This window comes from Nicotiana tomentosiformis, chromosome 7 (genome assembly GCF_000390325.3).
Source record: "Nicotiana tomentosiformis chromosome 7, ASM39032v3, whole genome shotgun sequence".
Lineage (NCBI taxonomy): Eukaryota > Viridiplantae > Streptophyta > Magnoliopsida > Solanales > Solanaceae > Nicotiana > Nicotiana tomentosiformis.
Window position 1 is genome coordinate 39,869,391 of NC_090818.1, and position 22,005 is coordinate 39,891,395.

The 22,005-nt window shown below is 36.7% G+C and overlaps 1 protein-coding gene across 1 annotated transcript; it reads right to left on the minus strand.

The window, feature by feature from the left end:
* Nucleotides 1-10,102: 10,102 nt before the first annotated feature.
* LOC104117790 (basic leucine zipper 61-like) lies at nucleotides 10,103-12,706 on the minus strand. The gene is made up of 4 exons (XM_009628898.4): nucleotides 11,995-12,706; nucleotides 11,531-11,621; nucleotides 11,290-11,416; nucleotides 10,103-10,730 (listed from the first exon to the last, which is right to left on the minus strand). Exons 1-4 carry the CDS (start codon nucleotides 12,528-12,530, stop codon nucleotides 10,570-10,572), a joined length of 915 nt encoding a protein of 304 aa, XP_009627193.1. The 5' UTR covers nucleotides 12,531-12,706; the 3' UTR covers nucleotides 10,103-10,569.
* Between the last annotated feature and the right edge of the window lie 9,299 nt (nucleotides 12,707-22,005).

Here is a 22,005-nt window from a genome sequence, read left to right on the forward strand (position 1 = left end):
ACCTTTGGATCACCAGTTCCGTCGAACATTTTGAAATTAGGAGGTTTGTAACCCTCTGGCAGTTCTACATCTGGTTGAATACACAAATCCTCATAATTCAAACCCTCAATGCCTTTGCCACCTTCGACACTTTGAACTCTGCCAGTAAGCTTCTTGAGTTCTTCTGCCATGTTCTTAATGAGCAGGTCCTTCTCGGTGGATTCGGTTATATATAGGGTTTGTTGTGGGGTATGGGGTAAAGTTTCCACATATATGGGATTGCTTTGATAGACTCCGGGAATCTGGGCGTAATGGTGGTCATTGTTTGAGTTTTGTAGGTTAGGAATATGTTGTGGTACATTCTGAGGGGTGTGGTATGTGGTTGTTTGTGGGTATTGAGTTGGATGGTGATAGTGTTGTTGAGGAGTAGGTACCGGTGGAGGGTTGTGGTTCTGAGGAGGTGTGGTTTATTGATATGGTGCGGGAGGATTCGGTGGTGGGTTTTGATTCTGCTTGTTTTGGGGAGGTGTCGGGTTTTGGACGTTTGTGTTTTGTTGGTTGATATCGGGGACGTTTAAGTTCCCCTTGTAGCTCTAATATTTTTTGTTCCAGACGTAGGACCAATTCATTTTGTGCTGGAGTACTCTGACCGTCCGAAGTTTCAACGTTCTCTGCATTGTCCTTTCTGATACCGCTTAAATCGTCCATTTTTCCTTTCCCTTTTGTTTGATCACTTGGTGGAGGACCTCTGGATCTAGTATGATATGTGGATAATGCCAGTATGCATGAACCAACCTTGGAGAATGGGAATAATCAAAAAGAAAGAAAAACAAAAGGTAACCAAGTCAGTAAGGGATATTGAAAGAATGCTTGCAATATTGAACATGCTCTGCAAAATCATGTAACAGAATCGCGTCCTAATTTGGGGGACTTCATTGTGCCTGAGGTAGGCCTAAGCGACATATAGACTTGGAGAAAATTCATGCCAATAATTATGTCATTTCATTAATGCGAAAATGAATCAAATCCTTACTAAAACGACAATAATAAGAAAGTTACTAATGGCATTTGCCTTATTACATTCGAAATCTAAAACTAAGCTAAAAAGTAGTAAAGAACATCATTTCCTAATCTACTTGGTCCGAGAAGGACCTTCCCCGTGCTTGTCTCTCTTGACTCCATCAATCAGATTTCCCAGGTCGTGCACATCCAACAACATGTAAGCCTTTGCTAGATGCCCCCCTTCATTGCCATCCGTGTTCTGACAATCTGAAATCCTCTTTCTAATCTTTCCCTCAAGCTCCATCAACCCTTGTTCCAAATATTCTAATCTTTCTGTTGATTTAGTGGCGGTTTCCCTTCATTCATTGATTGCTTCCATATCCACTTTGTGTTGTTCTAAATGTCTAGATTCATACTCGAAAACCCTTTTGTGCAGCATCCTATACTTGACTTGTGCGTCAGCAGCATCTATAACCCTATTTTCAGATTAATTCCTGGCTTGACATCCCCCGCTATATCATTTACCAACCATGATGGGTAGAAGTACACATGGCTGACATGATACATGTCTGGCTCGATGGTATCTTTCTCCACAATGACCTTTTGATTCCACATATGTTGTGCCTCGAACTTGAACGGAATGATGTTCCCTTTAAAATTTGCTTTGTATTGGACCATGTTGGAAACTCGAGGTATAACTTGTTTTCTTCCCGCTTGCCTCATTACCCTTATAGGAATATAAGGATAGATCCCTCTTAACCCGATCAATACTAGATGAGTAGTTTCTCTTGATCTGATGATGAACTCACTGCTAGGGAACCATTCAAGCATCCAATGCATCTTTTCGTCAGTCGAATTTCTGAAGAAACGCACCCAGCTCACAGCACTTCCACGTTATGCAAACCTATCTAGGATAAATGTCATTCTCTTTGGATGATGGTAGGTTATGTAGTCATTCAATGGTCATCGCAGAAGCTCTTAGCGATATTCACCTCTCTGGAAATGCTCTAATAACCAAACCTGCAACAACAAATTACAGCCCTCGAAGTGTCCATACCCCTGCTTGCATCGATCTAAAGCGCGATACATTTCAGCCAAGATAATGGGGATGATAGTGTAAGTTTGTCCCCCGATTCCTTACATTAGAGTCTTAGAGACCATGGCTAAGCGAGTGTGGATCTTCCCCCTTTCATCGAAAATATCAGCGAGCCCAAGAAACAGACAATGAACACAAAAACTCGGCGGTGCGTCCAACCTAAGGAAGTGATGGAAAGTTCATCATGATGAAGGCGATATGACTTGCTATGCCCATAAATTTCGTAAAGGAATTCAAATGGGATATATGACTTCTTCAAACAAAGCAACTCATCATTTTTCTTGAAACCCAGCATTTTCAGAAAACCGCGAGGCGTGAGATTCTCTGGCACTAATAACCCTGGGCTATCCCACAGTAGCTTAACGAAACCTCCTATTTCCTCTAAGAGAGGAGTCGTTTCTATGTTACTGAAGCGGAAGACAACTCTTTTCTCATCCCAAAACATAGTGGCGGACTCAATCAATGCCCTATTTGGCTGAATGTCCAATAACGAGGGTAAATTACAAAGGACCTTTTTCACATGATTCTTGTCACTAGGTGAAAGGTTCTTCCACCAATCAAGCAGCAAAGGTGGGATGTTTTGAACCATGCCGAACCTGGGGACTTCGTGCTTCATTTTCTGCAAACAAATAGAGTTAGCCCTTTCCCCCTCCAGATTTGACTATTTACACACTAATGATCAATATACTGACCTATTTTCTCCAAGTAATGCACATAATGTGACGGTGTCCATTGGGATTGTGGAAATCCCGTCGGACTTTGGACAAAGCATATCTTAGCGGGCTATCACGTAAGCAATGTTCTAACCCGTACTAGGTTTAACATGATGCATGTACATTTAATGTTGGAGTGAGGTTTCTAGAATGGCCTAGACTGGTACTCCCAAGTGGACAACTTGAGAGGGAAAGGCACGGGACCATTGACTGTACCAATGATCGACTAGTCTACCTCAAATAAGCCTTTTCGATTTAAAAGGGTAATTTTGGAAGAGCGCGGACACTCATCAAGCGCCGCTATGTTGATAATTGGCACGAGTGGAGTATGATGTGGAGCATGCTTTATGCAGAGATAATAACACATTTCCAAGTATTTGCATGATAAATATGTAAAAAAACGGTAAATACAGTATTAAGGTAAAACATGAAAAACATAAAAGAAAGACAAAGGAAGGAGTTAGTTCGTGGAATATATGCGAGAATGTAATAAAGCAAACAAGGGAGTAGGGACGGGAGAGACATGATGTAGCAATCTTTAAACAAATGAAGAGCAGTTTAGAGCAAATAAAGGTGAATAGGAAAGGGATATGCATGTTATAACCAATTTAAACAAAGGAAGGTGGAGCAGGGAAGGGATGTGCATATTACAACGAATTAAAATAAATAAAAGAAAAACGGGAGAGGTATGTGCATGTAGTAGCAAATAAAAACGAAAAAGGGAAGCGCGTTTATATCAAAGAAGACTAATCCATATAAGCCAAATTCGCTATGGTAAGAGCCTAAGTGTAAGTCCCCAGCAGAGTCGCCATGCTGTCACGCCCCTTTTTTTCTCGCGAAATCGGGTTTCGACATGTGACAACTCTTTTAAAGGAGGTATTAAAATAGGAGAGTCGTCACCTAACGTTTTTAAGGTGCGTTAGGGCACCTATTTGTAAATAACTCTGTTTTAACTAGTCAACGCCACCAAAGATCGGGTAAGGGCTCAAGTTACCTCAAAGAGAAGGTGTTAGGCACTCCTCGAGGTCCACAACTGTGGGTCCCGGCCGAACTTAAATTATATGGATTAGTCTATGTGATCAAGTAAGCAAAGAGAGTACAAAATCTAGGAATTTTATTACAAAGAGATCTTGAATAGGGAGGTGCAGCTATTTTTCCATTCTAATAGAAAAGAAAGAAAAAAAGGGGGAGGGGTCCTAAGTTTTTTAGCCTAAAGAATCACCCCGTGCAACATAAATAATATTTCGTAACTCCCTTGAGATAGGGTGTTACTCATATTATCCAGCGGGCATAGACTATCATCTCCTGCTACCCGATTACTATGTTAAAGTTGTTTATCTAAGAGCGCTCTAATTCAATTCCAAGTCCTGCCCTATGCGTACACTGCCCGTCCCATACCTATGGTCCAGGAGGATTTTGACCTCTATTTAGGTAGTTCTAGACCTTATATAGGCTGCTCAAAAATGCAAAACTAGGCAACAAACAAAACACATATTGGACTTCACATATAGGCAGTTAAGGTTCAAGTTAGCCTCCACACTTAAGCAACAAATGCACGTGAAATAGGTTTTCATGTTAGGCCGTTTCAGAATTAAGACCCTTAAGCCCTATAGACATGATTTCTATGTGACTATGCATTAAAACATACAAGAGGTTTCAAAGTCTAGGCATTGCTTATCTCCAAATTATACGATTGTTGCATGCTGATTAATGAAATTGTAGATTTTCGGTTATTAAGCATGTTGTGTCTAGGTGACTCGTGCAGTAAGAAATAATGAAAGGACCATTGGGGAGATCCCAGAAGTGCATAATAAACCATATTGAGAGGTGCATCATTGACTCTTATTAACATGAAACAGTGTTGTCCTATAGACAAGATCTCTAATGTTTAGCACTTGGGGCTGATTTTATCATTACACTCAACCCTATAGACATGTTTTCTAGGTGAACAGTGCGATGCAGTAACGAATAAGATGATTAAACTCCTATAGGCATGGTTTCTAGTGAACAGTACGAGATAATAGCAAATGAGGTGATCAAAATCCTATAGGCATGATTTCTAATGAATATGATGAAATGAATTGAAATCAATGACATTTATTCCTATAGGCAGGTTTTCTAGTAGCACGTAACAGTAGGCATAATTGTAGCACTTTAAATTCATGTTTTCTAGCAGACTGTGTGTGTGTTTCCCCTAATAGCATGATTTCTATAGTGCACATAGTGATGGAATAGCATATATATAACAAGTAAATCATTGAGTCCTATAGGCATATTATCTACCCATTTGGTATGCAAATATTAGAAATCTACCCATTCCCCACTTCACTAACATACCAATCATTTATACAAAGTTATTACATGCCCATTAATGAGTAAGATACAAATGTTATACAAATAATGACAATAGGCCCACAATAGGTCCAAAATGAAATACCCAGCACTGTCTGGGCCTTCAGCAATTCTCACACAGCATACCCAGACCTCTAACAAGGAGCTGTATTCATCAACACAACCCCAGAATCCATAGAGGAACCCAAAGTCAATTCATTTAACCATATTGCCAAGCATTGCATCATTTAAACCAAATGACTTAGATGTACAGCAGATAATAGGAAAAAAGGGGTTGAATGGGGGTAGTTTAAGTTTCAGGGAATGACTAAGGACCCAAATCCTAGTGTGTCAGAGTTCACAAGGGCCTCAAATAGACCTCGAGCAGTACTCACACTAGGAGGTCAGCAGTAAAATCTAGGTAGCCTTGGCTTTCAACCGGTTAAGAATAAGAAGTTCAGAATAGCATAAGTAGCAAATGAGGAGAATGAACAATGGTTGAGGGATAGAACTGGGGGTACACTTATAACCTAAAGTATACATAGCCAAGTTGAGCATACAGAGCAACTCATCAAGAAGGCCAGTAGGTTCATCAGGATTTCCAATATAGCAAAGTATCACATAGACAACCACATTTTGAAAGAGTTGGGGAAGAAACAGGTTTGCATGGGTATACAGAGATTATCATGTATTGATGCATGATACTAAACCAGTTGAGACCTAAAAGGTCCAAATTAAGCTAAGTATGCATCCTAGTATCATAAGATAGACAACAACATGTGGGAAGGATCAGGGGAGAAACAAGTTTGCAGTCATAGATGCACAATACAAACAAGTTAAAACCTAAGAGATTATGCTAGACATACATCCTAGTGTCATGATAATTAGTATTTAGACATGATGGGGGATGCACATTGTGACAAGCCAAATAATCACTGAAAGAACAGGATATCAGATGAACCATAGACATGCTGGGGAACATATTAGCACATAAGCAAGATCATAGAGAATGGTCTTAATACAAATTGAAATACATTGCACATGCAAGACAAATATTGCAGAGATTCAGAGCAGTGTGAGATAGAAAATTTATACCAAATAGCACATATAGGGATTCTGGGATTGATACAATAGACTAATTAACTAAAGAAGATCTAAGTTATGTCATAAAACAAAACTGTTCAAACAGGGCAGGGAAAACAAGTTGAGGTAACAGTTAAGATCTCAATCAATCACTAATGGGGTATGGGGATCATGCTGAGTGACACAATAGCAGGGGAACATGTCATAATTAACACAGAAAGTTCTAGCACAAGTGTAAAGTTTTCATTATAGAGATTAAGGACAAAGCAAATAAGCATGTTTTAGGAAACATTCAGGCACCAATACACTAGCTAAACAAACTTAAGAGGGTAAGATTATCCAAGATAGACTTAGACAATCTCACAACTAGCAGCATTAGGAGGAAGTTAAATGCTAAAGAGACTTGGAACAAAGTAGAATTAACGGAATCGTGCACAAAAGTAATCCAGAAAACATATTAAGCCACAGATTTCAGAGGTGAGAACACATGTAAATCAAAGACACATAGGGATAAAATTGCAAAAGTCAAGTGGCTTACTAGTTAACGTATAACAATAAAGAACAAAAGATTCACAAGAACCCAGAAACCTCGACGCGTCAAAGTTTCCAAGAGCTTCGAAAGAACCCCGGGCAATGCTCGCACCAAGAGAAAGTTCGAACAGTAGGCTCTCAGTGGCCTTGGCTTTCAGCTGGCCAACAAAAAACACAGAACAAGATAATGAAGGAATTAACAGAGCAAAGCTTCAAATTTTAGTGAGATTATATCGATTAAGTCCTTTTTCAAATAGGAATAGGGAGGGGTTTATATAGTGACAAAAATCGAACAAGTAAACAAGAAAAACTGCAAAATCAAACATAAATAAGGAAGTATTAACATGTAGAATCAATAAAAATCGGATTAGGAAAAAAATAGGTAAACCCTAGTTGACAGAAATCAAAGATTGGTCGGAAATCTTGGCTAATCGGACCCATATAGCCATGGTCTTGATGTATATGGACTAGATATTGTCCATATTCAAACGTTTGAAGTGAATGAGCAGTGACAAAGTTCGAACAGTAGACTCTCAGTGGCCTTGGCTTTCAGCCGGCCAACACAAAATATAGAACAAGATAATGAAGGAATTATCAGAGCAAAGCTTCAAATTTTAGTGAGATTATATCGATTAAGTCCTTTTTCAAATGGGAATAGGGAGGGGTTTATATAGTGACAAAAATCGAACAAGTAAACAAGGAAAACTGCAAAATCAAACATAAATAAGGAAGTATTAACATGCAGAATCAATAAAAATCGGATTAGGAAAAAAATAGGTAAACCCTAGTTGACAGAAATCAAAGATTGGCCGGAAATCTTGGCTAATTGAACCCATATAGCCATGGTCTTGATGTATATGGACTAGATATTGTCCAGATTCAAACGTTTGAAGTGAATGAGCAGTGACAAAGTTCGAACAGTAGACTCTCAGTGGCCTTGGCTTTTAGCCGGCCAACACAAAACACAGAACAAGATAATGAAGGAATTAACAGAGCAAAGCTTCAAATTTTAGTGAGATTATATCGATTAAGTCCTTTTTCAAATGGGAATAGGGAGGGGTTTATATAATGACAAAAATCGAACAAGTAAACAAGAAAAACTGCAAAATCAAACATAAATAAGGAAGTATTAACATGCAGAATCAATAAAAATTGGATTAGGAAAAAAAATAGGTAAACCCTAGTTGATAGAAATCAAAGATTGGCCGGAAATCTTGGCTAATCGGACCCATATAGCCATGGTCTTGATGTATATGGACTAGATATTGTCCAGATTCAAACGTTTGAAGTGAATGGGCAGAATCGGAGAGATGGTACTTGCCATGTTTAGGCAAGTACTAAGTAATACCATGGAGAAACACCCAGTAGCGGGGAAATACTCGTATGGTAAGTGAATGATTGGAGAATCCCATTATCGACGGGATTAGGGAAAGATTTGGAGAAGGCGGTGATTAGGGTTTTCCTGTGGGAGGAGGAGCGTTTGATGGCTGCTGGGTAGAGACAATGGGTCTCTAGGATTAAGGGATCGGATTTAAGAGAAGGGGTTAGTTTATTAGGGGTCCTTGATCATTTGAGATCAACGGCCAGGATGAAAGAATGGGGTTGGGCGGGTCATTTAAACAGGTTACCGTCCGGATTATTTTTAAAAAGGTGGTTTGGTTTTAGGCTTGGGGTAATTGGGCTAATTCTGGTCCGAAAATTGGTTAAAATTGGGCTATTATTTAAATACCCAAAATTTATCAAAACAAATTATAAAAAATGCTTGATAAATAAATAAAAATATTATTTATGCACTAAAATAATTAAAAATAATAACTTTATATTATAAAAATATAAAATGCTATTTTGACACAACTAATATAAATAAAGAGTATTTTTGTACAGATATAGGCTATTACTGTAAAATTACGCAAATAGCTTTAAAATATTAATGTAATTACATAAAATGAAGTAAAATATTTGAAACATGTATTATAGGTACAAATATAATAACTTTAAGTAGTTAAGTCATCATAAAATAATTTCAAGGAATAATTAATAAATATTCAAGCAATTTAAATACAAAAAAATTAATTTTAAAGCTCTAAATAGGAAATTATAGAAAAATAGTCGTATAGATTTGTAAACTAAATAATGATGTAAAAATGATGTTTTTAAAGTATATATATATTTTTTAAAAATATGAGGGCAAAATTGGGTATCAATAGTCAACAATTTCTCTCTGGTTTGATCTCTCTTTCTTTAGTTTACAATTTCTTTAGTCAACAATTTCTCTCTGGTTTGGCAACCATCGGATTGCCAACTCGCTGATTTGTTTACCAAACCCTTATCTGGGAGTTCTCATTGCCGTATTTTATGCAACCATCGGATTGCCAACTCGCTGATTTGTTTACCAAACCCTTATCTGGGAGATGCAAGCTGGGGGTTCATTCTCTCTCCTCCGCCTTGAGGGAGATGTTGAACCCCCATATTAATTCAAAGGATGATGAAGAAGGTAAGCATACAAGAGAGAAGAAGAAGAAGTGTAGGGTTTCAGAGTTTTCCAAAGAGAGGTTCGAGTTTATGTCTGAAGCAATCTTGTTGAGATACTAATTTTAATTTATGTAAGTGCTACGTGTCAAGATCATGAGCACTGATGCAAATTTCTTAAGATCAGATCCGGCACGTTGATTTGAGGAGAGAAGGCTAAATCCTAGCCATTCATTTAGCAGCTCTTATTTCAGATGAGGAAAGAGAACTAGAAGCTTCCACACGTGAATAACACATGCACACACATTGTAAAGAATAATTTCTTATAGTAGTTACACAATTAGCCAATAGAAAAGAGTACAAGTGTATAGGAATATTTATTTACATTCTTTTGTATCTACATCATAGACTTGTATAAAAGGAGGAGAGTATTGTGAATAAAATTACAAGGAGAAAATTTCCACAATTTCAGTCTTTTCTTTCATAAGCTTATAACGTTTCTTAAATTTATCTTTTTATATAGTTAATAAAAGCGATTAACTTGATTTTTTTTTCATTGAGCTTGATACGTTTAAAAAGAAAAATTAAGTCTACCGAAATATATTAGTCGCTTTTCAATTATATACTCCATTATACTTTATACCTCTTGCCTTAACTTATCATTTCACTGGTTACGCTCTCTGTTTATAGGTCCAATTATTTGTCGTAGTAGTGGTCTCAGTGTCTCTGATATATAAAAAATAAATCAACATAAAGGAATATTTAATCCACAAAAGTGCATAAACATCTGCAACAATTCTTCATTCAATTTTTCCTTTTATTCTCTTTCCTCATTTGTCCTTACATTCCTTAAGAACAAATAAGAAGGTATACAAGTTATCATACCAGAACTCAGGAATTTAACAATGTTAAAATTCATCAAACAATTGAATTACTACCCCTTACAAATTACAATGTTAAAAATCCAAACCATATGGCACCATCCATAGGCAGGTCCTAATTAACAAATCTTTTTCTTGTACATCCAAATAAAATACAAGATTCACAATCAGACACCAAATCGACTCAATCTCAACCCTAACACCAAAGTAATGCTACAATAAATCAAATAAGAAAATAGTCACAATAAAATACAAACCAAGCAAACTTTTGGGTTTGCTTCTTTCATTTTTTTGTTTTTTTTTTTTTTGTTTTTCAAATTTCAAATGAATTCTTTACTACCGCTATTTTAAATCAAGTAGGAATATTCTAAAATCATGTTAATTATCACAGGCGGGGTCCACAAGAGAATTGGAAAAAAAATTTGGGGAACACATCACGTGAAAGCGCAGTTGTCAGCTGAGGGTAACACTGGAATTGAGAAGCTTACGCTTCTTCCGTGCAACTCATCTTGTTAAATGTGGATAGTGGCTCCGCCGCTGACGGTGGTGCATCGGCGGTTCCGTTTATGCCCATTTTCTTCATATTCTGTTCATGATAAATCTGTCTTAATCTCTCAATTTCCTTCTTCAGTGCTTCTTGATGTGCTTCCAAATTCACATGAAAAAAAAAAACATGAGCCGAATAAATAACAGATTAAATTTATAAACACTGAAAGTATATAGAATTTTATGTTGTACTGGATTATTTGTAATTATCTTTTAGATAAGGTTAGAAATTTTCCGATAGTTAAATACTATGATTACGTATATGACAAGATTGAAACTAAATAGACGATACATTATTTTGGCGGAACAAGTTATGTCGCTACAATATTGTCATGATATGACCTGTTTTTTCGTCAAAAGTATGCGTAATTAGTGCATTAATCACGCAATTACTTTTCCATGACAATAGTAAGTTAAAATGAAATCATAATACTACTACAGGGACGATTCTGTTCACGGCACGTGAAATTTAGGTGAATAATTGATTGCATTGTGGTTGACATGTGTAAAACATAATTAGTACAAAAAAAATCATGAATTGCATGCATGTCGTTCGTTCATTATGTTAAGTCATCAAATAACATTGATTAATTAGGCAGAGCAAATTAAAATCATTTTACCTAATTAAGAATGATTAAATTAAAGAATATGCTCTTACCATCTTTAAAAATCTTATCTTGAGCCAAAGCTGCAATTCGTTGCCTGAGTGCACTATTATCAACGTTCAGAAGCAGCCTTTGATGGTCTAAAAAAGCAACTCTTGGTGACAATGCTGATACTTCAGTCTGAGAAGAATTAAAAAAGCAATAGAAGTTTAGCATTTTTCAAGTTATTATAAGAACATGATTAGTATAAATTAATGAAGATGTCAGTAAATTATATTAAAAGTATACACTTACTTGAAGACTGGTTACACTTCTTTCCAGTTCTGAAATGTACTGTAGCTTTCTAACTCTTGATCTCTGAGCTGATTGCCTGTTAGCTAAAATTCTGGAATACAAACAAAACCCAATCATTATTAAATAACACATTAACAACAATTTGTTGAACATAACTTTTATTCTGCTAGTAATATATTTGGAAGTGCCCAATATTGGTTTCAATTGCTTTTTTATTTGAAATTACTGTTGAAGATATAACTAAGTATATAAAAGTAAATTCACCTTAATTGTATAGATAAATTTGTCACACAATTAAATAAGGTATAAACAGCAAGAAGAGTTTCCGTGTACTTGTCACATGAAAAATAATCGGGCAAACAATTTAAACTTTTAGATGATGATCTGATCACACAATTAAATATTTACGTCTTCAAATGCCTAAAGATTAATACTTTAGCGACTGGATTAGCCATATTGCTTACCTCTTAATCCTCTTTGGATCCACGATAGGATTGTTATCTGAAGAATCATTAGCAGGAGCTGGTAGTGGTTGAGTATCACAAAAACTATCAACTTCTCCAGGTTCATTCTTCGGCTGAATTACTTGGTTAACGTCGAGCGGTGGGACCAACTTCTGATCTTCATTTTCGCTGATTTGATCAGACGGTGTAGAAGGATTCGTACTAGACGGATTAGAAGACGGCGCTGTAGGAACAGCAAATGCAGCAGTACCGCCGCTATCATCTGAAAACATAGTTGTAAGTTGTTCATCATCCAACTTATCAAACCCAATATTAGAATTAGCGCCGCCGTGGCATTGCTGCAGAAACGGAGCGGCCTCCACAAACGCAATCGGATCGCTCACTGATCTCCGGTGAGAATTTCTCCTGGCTGATGAGAAATCAAGAAAATCATCAACCCAAGAATTATTATTATTATTATTATTATGCAATGGGGGCATAGTTTGAAAAGGCCAATTGTGTGCCATTGTAGGAACTTTTGGTGGTAGTTGAGCCATGCACAAACTAAAATGGCAAGGTTTTATTGTGGTTCAAGAATTGAGCTTTGGGTAGTATAAAAAGGGAAGAATGGAGAAGTGAGAATAGGTGTATTTTGGGTAATAATTGAATGGCAAAAATGGAGTGATGTGAGTATCTCTATTTTAGGAGGTTAAGTTGGTTAAGAGTTAATACTAGCAATTTTAAGGGGACCAAAGTTAAAGGGTTTGTTTTCTATTTATTTTTTGGAGGGAGAGGGAATAGTGGGTCACATGGGGGGGATTAGGACAGCTAGCAACAGCTGTGAAGAGAGGGAAATAAGTCTTTCTTTCAACGGTTTATTAACTGGCGGAATCAGTCACCACGTGCCCTTCGATGTGACGCTTTTCGCCTTTGCTCTTTTCCTCTCTAATAATTTTATACGTAGTAAAGTAAATTATCACCTATTGTCATTTTGACAGTTAAAAACTTTTTCTTGTTACTGGCAGGTGGCAGTTCAATTGTTCGAGCACAATGCAGTAATGTTAGGTTCCAATTGGACAAAGATAGAATGTCTGATCGAAGGTCCAATATCATTGGTAGGAGATGTGTTCGTTTTCGCTCCCTAGCCAGAACGAAAATAGGCTATGCATAATGTTTTCTACTATGTATTTTTTTTTAAACTTGATAGATATATTCAATTGAACCCACAGTAGAGGAGGATGTACTCGGGCTAAATTATGAATTTGGAATTGCTAAAATAATTTGCCGAGGGTCTATCGAAAACAGTATTTTTATTACTCGGGGTAGGGGTAAGGCCGTCGTACACTCTACCCTCCTCAGACCTCACTTATGAAATTTTACTGGATTAGTTGTTGTTGTTGTGTTGAATTGCTAAGTAATATATATATAAGGTATTTGCTTAAAATTTTGAAGAAAAACCTTTGCAAATGTCTTTTCAATGTTTTCTTAAACCTTTTTTTTTTCAACTAAACAACCAAGAATGAAAAGTTTTACGTTCTTTTCTGGTAATTTGGTTGAAAAACTGAAAATTTTAGCAAATATTCTTCTTCAATTTGAAGCAAACTCTTGTTATTCCCGCCAATATTGCTGTATTTGTAAATAATAATTCTGCAAAATATAAGTTAACGTAATGAAACAATAATAAATTCGAGCCCACTGAATTCACAGTGTTTCCTTAAGGAATTTAATCCCCTCCTAGTACCCAAGGTAATGGATTATTTCCTCCCAGGATAGAACGAATAACACACTGGTGTAGCGGTACTTCAAACCCCAGTGTTTCAGCGAACACAAAGTTCGGTAGCAAATCACACTTACAGTTGCTTTGTTTGAAGTTAAAAACAATGCAGAACGAAGGAGTATAAACTCAGAAAATCGTATGGAAATGCTGAGAGGAAGGAGTGCAATGTATAGCCAATTTGTTGAGCGAATAGTGTGTTGTGTGTTGAGTGTCTTTCTTCAACATCTGCTGCACATATATATAGCAGCCAGTGTTGAAGAAGACCAAACGTCCACCCTCCATGGTGGAGCAAGCATTAGCTTGTTTGTGGAGCAAGCACTTCATGTTTGTGGAGCAAGCACATTCATGGTGGAAAGAGCATTAGGCGGCTGCCAAATGGTCAATACACGGATTGAAAAATATCCGTTATAATTGCAGATAATCTTATGTTAATATTTACTATTAACAAATAAATTTGGTCCAAAAAATTAATCAATCAATCGATCATTTGACCAAATTCAAATCCAAATCCGAAACCGAAGCCGTAGCCGTAGCCGAGCGAGCGAGTGACGACAACGGCGCGAGGCTTGCTTTCTTCTTAACTCTTTAAGAGCTACAAGAAGAGCAATTATATATATACCCACCAAAAATGTCTTCCACTTCCAATATGGGACAATGTCTCATTGTTAAGAGGGGGAAACTTAAAATTTTACTCAAAATTTCATTTTCCCTCCATTTCCCATTCACCCTCATTTTAAGAATATTACATCTTAAATTAAAACCTCAACAATCCCCCACATGAATGGGGAATGGCTATATCACGGAAGTATGCATGGAAAAACTGTGTGATTTGCAAGCAAGGATTAATCGCATCTGGATAAGTAGGTTTCCCTTTGAACTTTCCGTAGTAAACTTATGTCGGATATACTCGGTCAATCGGTAGATTTGATATCTTTGAACCGTCGATCTTTGGTGTATACCTAGACAACCATAAGTCACACAATTAACCCTTAACTGTCTTTGGTTCTCATTGTTGTGTTCGTTTCAGCCATGAACACCGCCTGGTTTCATAAGTGCGTAGAGAACTGGCCTTACAAAGTTCTCCTTGAAGCGGCTAACACTTTACACTTACATAGGTGATTCCTAAACGTGTCATCCTGTAGATACACTATTTGATATACCCCGTATCAAATTTAGAAATCATTAAAAAGCCTTAATGTTTTATCCTTGGTACTGAACATTGTCTCATCACGAGAACGGACTAAAATTTTATTTGACAATGTTGAACCGTCATTAATGACTTTGTTTGATCTCCTTGAACCTAGATCTTGGGATCTCCAGTCTTCTAGGTAGAGTTACCGCCACAATGACTTGTTCTCGGCCATAGCCCCATTCCCTTTGATGATTTCTCAACTACCTCTCTAGTTAGGCCTTTTGTAAGTGGATCTGACACATTATCACTTGACTTTACATAGTCAATCGTGATAATTCCTCTAGAGAGTAATTGCCTAACGGTTTTATGTCTTCGTCGTATATGACGAGATTTACCGTTATACATAACGATCCCAGCCTTTCCAATTGCCGCTTGACTATCACAATGTATGCATATTGGTGCCAACGATTTGGGCCAAAACGGAATGTCTTCCGAGAAATTCCGGAGTCATTCAGCTTCTTCACCGGCTTTATCTAAGGCTATGAATTCAGCCTCCATTGTAGAGCGGGCAATACATGTTTGTTTGGATGACTTCCAAGATACCGCTCCTCCACCAATAGTGAATACATATCCACTTGTGGACTTAGAATCAGTTGAACCGGTGATCCAATTTGCATCATAGTATCCCTCAATCACCGCAGGAAAATTATTGTAGTGCAATTCAAAGTTCTGGGTATGTTCTAAATATCCCAAAACTCGTTTCATTGCCATCCAATGAGATTGGCCTGGATTGCTCGTATATCGACTCAGTTTACTTATAGCACAAGATATATCTGGTCGTGTACAATTCATGATATACATTAAACATCCCAACACACGAGCATAATCCAATTGTGATATGCTTTGGCCTTTATTCTTTGCTAATGCAAGATTCACGTCAATTGGAGTCTTTGCAACTTTAAAGCCCAAGTGCTTGAATTTTGCAAGTACTGTCTTAATATAATGAGATTGTGACAATGCCAGACCTTGAGGAGTCTTATGGATCTTAATTCCCAGAATTAAATCAGCAACTCCAAGTCTTTCATATCAAACTTGCTATTGAGCATACGCTTAGTAGCATTTATGTTGGCAATGTCATTACTCATTATCAGTATATCATCCACATATAGGCAAACAATGATTATGTGATTTGGAACATTTTTAATGTACACACAGTTATCACATTCATTTATCTTAAAACCATTTGACAACATTGTTTGGTCAAATTTCGCATGCCATTGTTTGGGTGCTTGTTTTAGTCCGTAAAGAGACTTAACAAGTCTACATACCTTCTTTTCTTTACCTGGAACCACAAACCCTTCAGGTTGTTCCATGTAAATTTCTTCCTCCAACTCTCCATTTAAGAAGGCCGTCTTAACATCCATTTGATGAATTTCAAGACCATACACTGCAGCTAATGCTACTAACATCCGTATGGACGTAATTCTTGTAACTGGAGAGTATGTATCAAAGTAGTCTAGACCTTCTCGTTGTCTATACCCTTTGACTACGAGCCTTGCCTTGAATTTATCAATAGTGCCATCATCTTTGATTTTTCTCTTAAAAATCCATTTAGAACCCAAAGGTTTATTTCCAGGAGGAAGATCAACCAATTCCCATGTATGGTTGTTCAATATGGATTCTATTTCACTATTGACTGCCTCTTTCCAAAACAATGATTCCGAAGAAGTCATAGCTTCTTTAAATGTTTGAGGCTCATTCTCCAATAAGAAAGTCACAAAATCTGGTCCAAATGAAGTAGACGTTCTTTGACGTTTACTACGTCTTGGATTCTCCGATTACATGTACTTTCTTTTGTTTCTTCCCGAGGTCGTTTAGATCCTTCACCAAACGACTCACATTCCTTTTTATACGGATATATATTTTTAAAGAACTCAGCATTATCTGATTCTATAACCGTATTATTATGAATGTCGGGATTTTCTGATTTATGAACCAGAAATCGATATGCTTTACTATTTGTCGCATATCCTATGAAAACACAATCAACGGTTTTCGGTCCTATCTTTATCTTTTTGGGTTTAGAAACTTGCACTTTTGTCAAACACCCCCACACTTTAAAGTAATTCAAGTTGGGCTTCCTTCCTTTCCATTTTTCATATGGAATGGATTGTGTTTTGCTATGGGGCACTCGATTTAATATTCGATTAGCCGTAAGAATGGATTCCCCCCACAAGTTCTATGGCAAACCAGAACTTATCAACAACGCATTCATCATCTCCTTTAATGTGCGATTCTTTCTTTCCGCAATCCCATTAGATTGGGGCGTGTAAGGGGCTGTTGTTTGATGAATAATTTCATATTCTAAACATATTTCTTCAAAAGGAGATTCATATTCACCACCCCTATCACTTCTTATCATTTTTACTTTCTTGTTAAGTTGCGTTTCAACTTCATTTTTGTATTGCCTGAATGCGTCTATTACTTCATCTTTACTATTCAGTAAGTAAACATAGCAATATCGAGTACCATCGTCAATAAAAGTTATGAAATACTTCTTTCTACCGCGAGATGGTATTGACTTCATGTCACAAATATCTGTGTGAATTAAGTCTAAAGGATTTGAATTCCTTTCAACTGACTTATAAGGATGTTTAACATACTTAGATTCCACACATGTTTGACATTTTGATTTTTCGCATTCAAACTTGGGCAGTACTTCCAAGTTAATCATTTTCCGTAAGGTTTTATAATTGACATGACCCAAACGTACATGCCATAAATTATTTGACTCAAGTAAGTAAGAAGAAGCTGAAATATTATTATTATTTTCCACAACCATTACATTTAGATTGAAAAGGCCCTCGGTGAGGTAACCTTTTCCTACAAATATTTTATTCTTACTAATGACAACCTTGTTGGATACAAAAACGCACTTAAAACCGTGCTTAACAAGAAGTCCAGTAGAGACTAAATTCTTTCTCATTTCGGGAACATGAAGGACATTGTTCAAAGTCATGACCTTGCCAGAAGTCATTTTCAGAAATATCTTCCCATATCCTTCAACTTTTGTTGTTGAAGCATTTCCTATATAAACTGTCTCTCCGGGTTCAGCAAGAGCATAAGTAGCAAAAGCCTCTCTAACTGCACAAACATGGCGAGTGGCTCCTGAATCAAACCACCACAGTTTAGGATTTCCCACCAAGTTACATTCAGAAAGCATGGCACACAAGTTATCAACATCATCATGGTTTACTACCATGTTTGCTTGACCTCTTTTCTTGTCTTTCTTCGGAGCACGACACTCCGTAGACTTGTGTCCAGTTTTTCCACAGTTGTAGCAGTTTCCACTGAACCGCTTCTTGCTTGGGTTGTATTTCGGACCAGAAGCCTTCTTCCTCTTTTTGTTAGCTTCAACAATATTTGCTCCCATTATTGTTGAATTTCCACGGCCTCTCCTTTCAGCAGCTTTATTGTCCTCTTCGATTCTCAACCGAACAATGAGATCTTCAAGGGACATTTCCTTTCGTTTGTGTTTCAAATAATTTTTGAAGTCCTTCCACAACGGAGGCAACTTCTTAATCATTGCTGCTACTTGGAATGCTTCGTTGATGACAAGACCTTCAGCAAGTAGATCATGAATAATCACTTGCAATTCCTGGACTTGGGTAATAACAGACTTGCTATCTACCATTTTGTAGTCCAAAAATTTTGCGGCAACGAATTTCTTCATCCCGGCATCTTCAGTTTTATATTTCTTTTCAAGCGCATTCCACAATTCTTTTGAGGTCTCCACGCTACTGTATACATTATACAGATTATCATCCAGTCCGCTAAGAATATAATTCTTGCATAAAAAATCAGAATGCTTCCACGCTTCAATCACGAGAAAGCGTTCATTCTCTGGAGTTTTATCTGGCAGATCAGGAACATCTTCCTTGATGAACTTCTGTAGACATAACGTAGTTAGATAGAAGAACATCTTCTGCTGCCAGCGCTTGAAATCAATCCCGAAAAATTTTTCGGGTTTTTCTGCCGGTGCCAACGCCGGTGTTCGGCTTGTCGATGCGTTGGCAGTTACCATCGGCACAGCTTGGTTTTCGCTTTCAGTCATCATTTTTTCTGTAAAAGAATGACACAAACAAACGTTTAATACACGTTTTCAAACTGGAGTAAAAATCACGTAGATTTTAATATCCAACAAAACGCCACGAAGGCTTAACTCTCCAAAACGGGAGTACACAAACCACAAAGGTTTTAGTTTGCAGAATAATAAGAATAACACAAATACAGAAATAAATATTAAATTTCTTAAGATTGTTATTCCCGCCAATATTGCTGTATTTGTAAATAACAATTCTGCAAAATATAAGTTAACGTAATGAAACAATAATAAATTCGATCCCACTGAATTCACAGTGTTTCCTTAAGGAATTTAATCCCCTCCTAGTACCCAAGGTAATAGATTATTTCCTCCCAGGATAGAACGAATAACACACTGGTGTAGCGGTACTTCAAACCCCAGTGTTTCAGTGAACACAAAGTTCGGTAGCAAATCACACTTACAGTTGCTTTGTTTGAAGTTAAAAATAATGCAGAACGAAGGAGTATAAACTCAGAAAATCGTATGGAAATGCTGAGAGGAAGGAGTGCAATGTATAGCCAATTTGTTGAGCGAATAGTGTATTGTGTGTTGAGTGTCTTTCTTCAACATCTGCTGCACATATATATAGCAGCCAGTGTTGAAGAAGATCAAACGTCCACCCTCCATGGTGGAGCAAGCATTAGCTTGTTTGTGGAGCAAGCACTTGTTTGTGGAGCAAGCACATTCATGGTGGGAAGAGCATTAGGCGGCTGCCAAATGGTCAATACACGGATTGGAAAATATCCGTTACAATTGCGGATAATCTTACGTTAATATTTACTATTAACAAATAAATTTGGTCCAAAAAATGCCGTAGCCGTAGCCGTAGCCGAGCGAGCGACGACGACGACGGCGCGAGGCTTGCTTTCTTCTTAACTCTTTAAGAGCTACAAGAAGAGCAATTATATATATACCCACCAAAAATGTCTTCCTCTTCCAATATGGGACAATGTCTCATTGTCAAGAGGGAAAAACTTAAAATTTTACTCAAAATTTTATTTTCCCTCCATTTCCCATTCACCCTCATTTTAAGAATATTTCATCTTAAAAACAAAACCTCAACAACTCTACCTATTAATAAGTCTCTAAGGGACAACACAAGATCAAATGTTATTTGAACCTAATGTGACGAATACTAATCGTGTTACTATGTTGGATCTTCTCTAATTAATTTTGTGAGATCAATGGAAAAATGACTAGATAACAAGAGAAGTTTACTTCTCATTTTTCTATTTTACAATCTCGGTAAAAGCTTGAATGACTCGACTCATTCATTGTCGTTCAATGATTTAGGGAAATTTATAACTTGTTCAAAGAAAAATAATTTTATTGAGTTGGTTGATCTGGTTAAATCGTTGGGGACCCTTGCCTTAACAATTTGCAGAATTTACCACCAAAGTTAGTGGTGCAGTGATAATACTCCATCCTTAACTAGAGATATAAGGTCTAAGCCTTGAGAATATAATCGTCTTTGGTATAGAGTATTTTAACCCAAAGTAAGATATCTCTGAGCGAATTCGAATTAGTAAGCTCCAAAGCGGATACCAAATATTGGGTGAAATTTGTTTTTAAAAAAATTATATTTGCATAGTTTAAATACATCAAAATGAAAGGCATAGAAAGGAGAAATCCCTACAAATTGGATAAAAGATCATATGTAGTATTATATTGGTTGAATTAAAGGATAAAGGTATAGTAGGGAAGATGAGTTGTGAAGAAAAAGTAGGAGATGTTAGAATCATGTCTTCCTCTTCCCCCATGTGAACTGTTTTGTAATAGCAACCCCTCTCTCCTCTTTCCTTTGTCCTCAAATCACAGTCACATGGAGACTATGTGAATGTAACTTTTACACAAAAATAAAATAAAATAAAGAATCCCCACCTCTTACATTAATTCAAGACTTCAACCAAATCCCAAACTATATACTTAGTAGTTTAATTTCTTCAATGTAGCTTCCTTGCACCATCGCATTAATTATTATGATTCTTTTCTTTTTCTTATTTTTTTAATAGATTAAAACTATAGGGAGACACTAATAATGATTAGTGATAAGTTCAAAAGCATGTTAAGTACCTCTGTCACGCAGAAACCTTGTCTACTGCATGTGCCTGCTATATATCAATACACTAGTATTATCTTCTGTTTTTAAAAAGTTTGAGATTGTTGATTTATTTATTTTAAAATTTTGATTCCCTCCTTGCCATGCATTATTAAACAAAAAATAGCCAACCCCTTGTTCAAGTTAACTTGAATATGACGTCTTTGCTCTCTTTTCCATCTTCTTTTTTCTTCCTGCTTCAGATAATAAAATAAATAAATAGTCTTTGGATTAGCATATTCTTGGTTTCAAGTTCACGACTTTTGATATTCGAACGCGGTTCAGAATCTTATGGGATTATCTCCTTTTCACCAAATTCATATTATCCCATTGTGGTATGAAAACAATGATGTTTCAAAACAAAAATTAAATTTTTATTCTTAATTAGAAGTCTCGAGTTACGGAACAAAATTCTTTCGTGGTAGGGAGCACTACAATCCTCCATAGTATATTTTTCACGGCGCGAATTTGAGTTAGTTGAGGTAGTTAAAAAAAGTTTCCGAATGAAAAAAAAAATTGGCATGTTTAATAAAGAGGTACAGAAGACCGAAGAATGTGCAGTTGTAAACCTCCTTCACTTGAAATTACAAAAACAAAATTTAATTTGAATTATGATGGAATTATTATATAACAAAGAATCAAGTTTATAAAAAAAGAGATAGTTGGGTCATGGCAATCCAAGAGGATTAATTAGCATGTGCAATCCAGAAGAAAATTGAGAAAGAAGATACCAAATGCTATATGCAACAAAGATTCTTTTGGCTAATATATTAGTCGATGTCGCTCTCCATAATTGTCTAAAAATCCTAATTTTTGGAGAGTTGGGAATCCCAAAAAATTCTCAAAGGGTCCGTACAGAAAAGGGGAGTAGGACACAAAGT

What these genes read in the sequence shown, in the direction of transcription:
- LOC104117790 (XM_009628898.4), bottom strand. Translation starts at nt 12,530, where the DNA reads ATGGCTCAACTACCACCAAAAGTTCCTACAATGGCACACAATTGGCCT. An exon ending in GATCCAAAGAGGATTAAGAG is followed by an intron (nt 11,622 to 11,994) that starts GTAAGCAATATG and finishes TTTGTATTCCAG; the next exon opens with AATTTTAGCTAACAGGCAAT. An exon ending in GAAGTGTAACCAGTCTTCAA is followed by an intron (nt 11,417 to 11,530) that starts GTAAGTGTATAC and finishes AATTCTTCTCAG; the next exon opens with ACTGAAGTATCAGCATTGTC.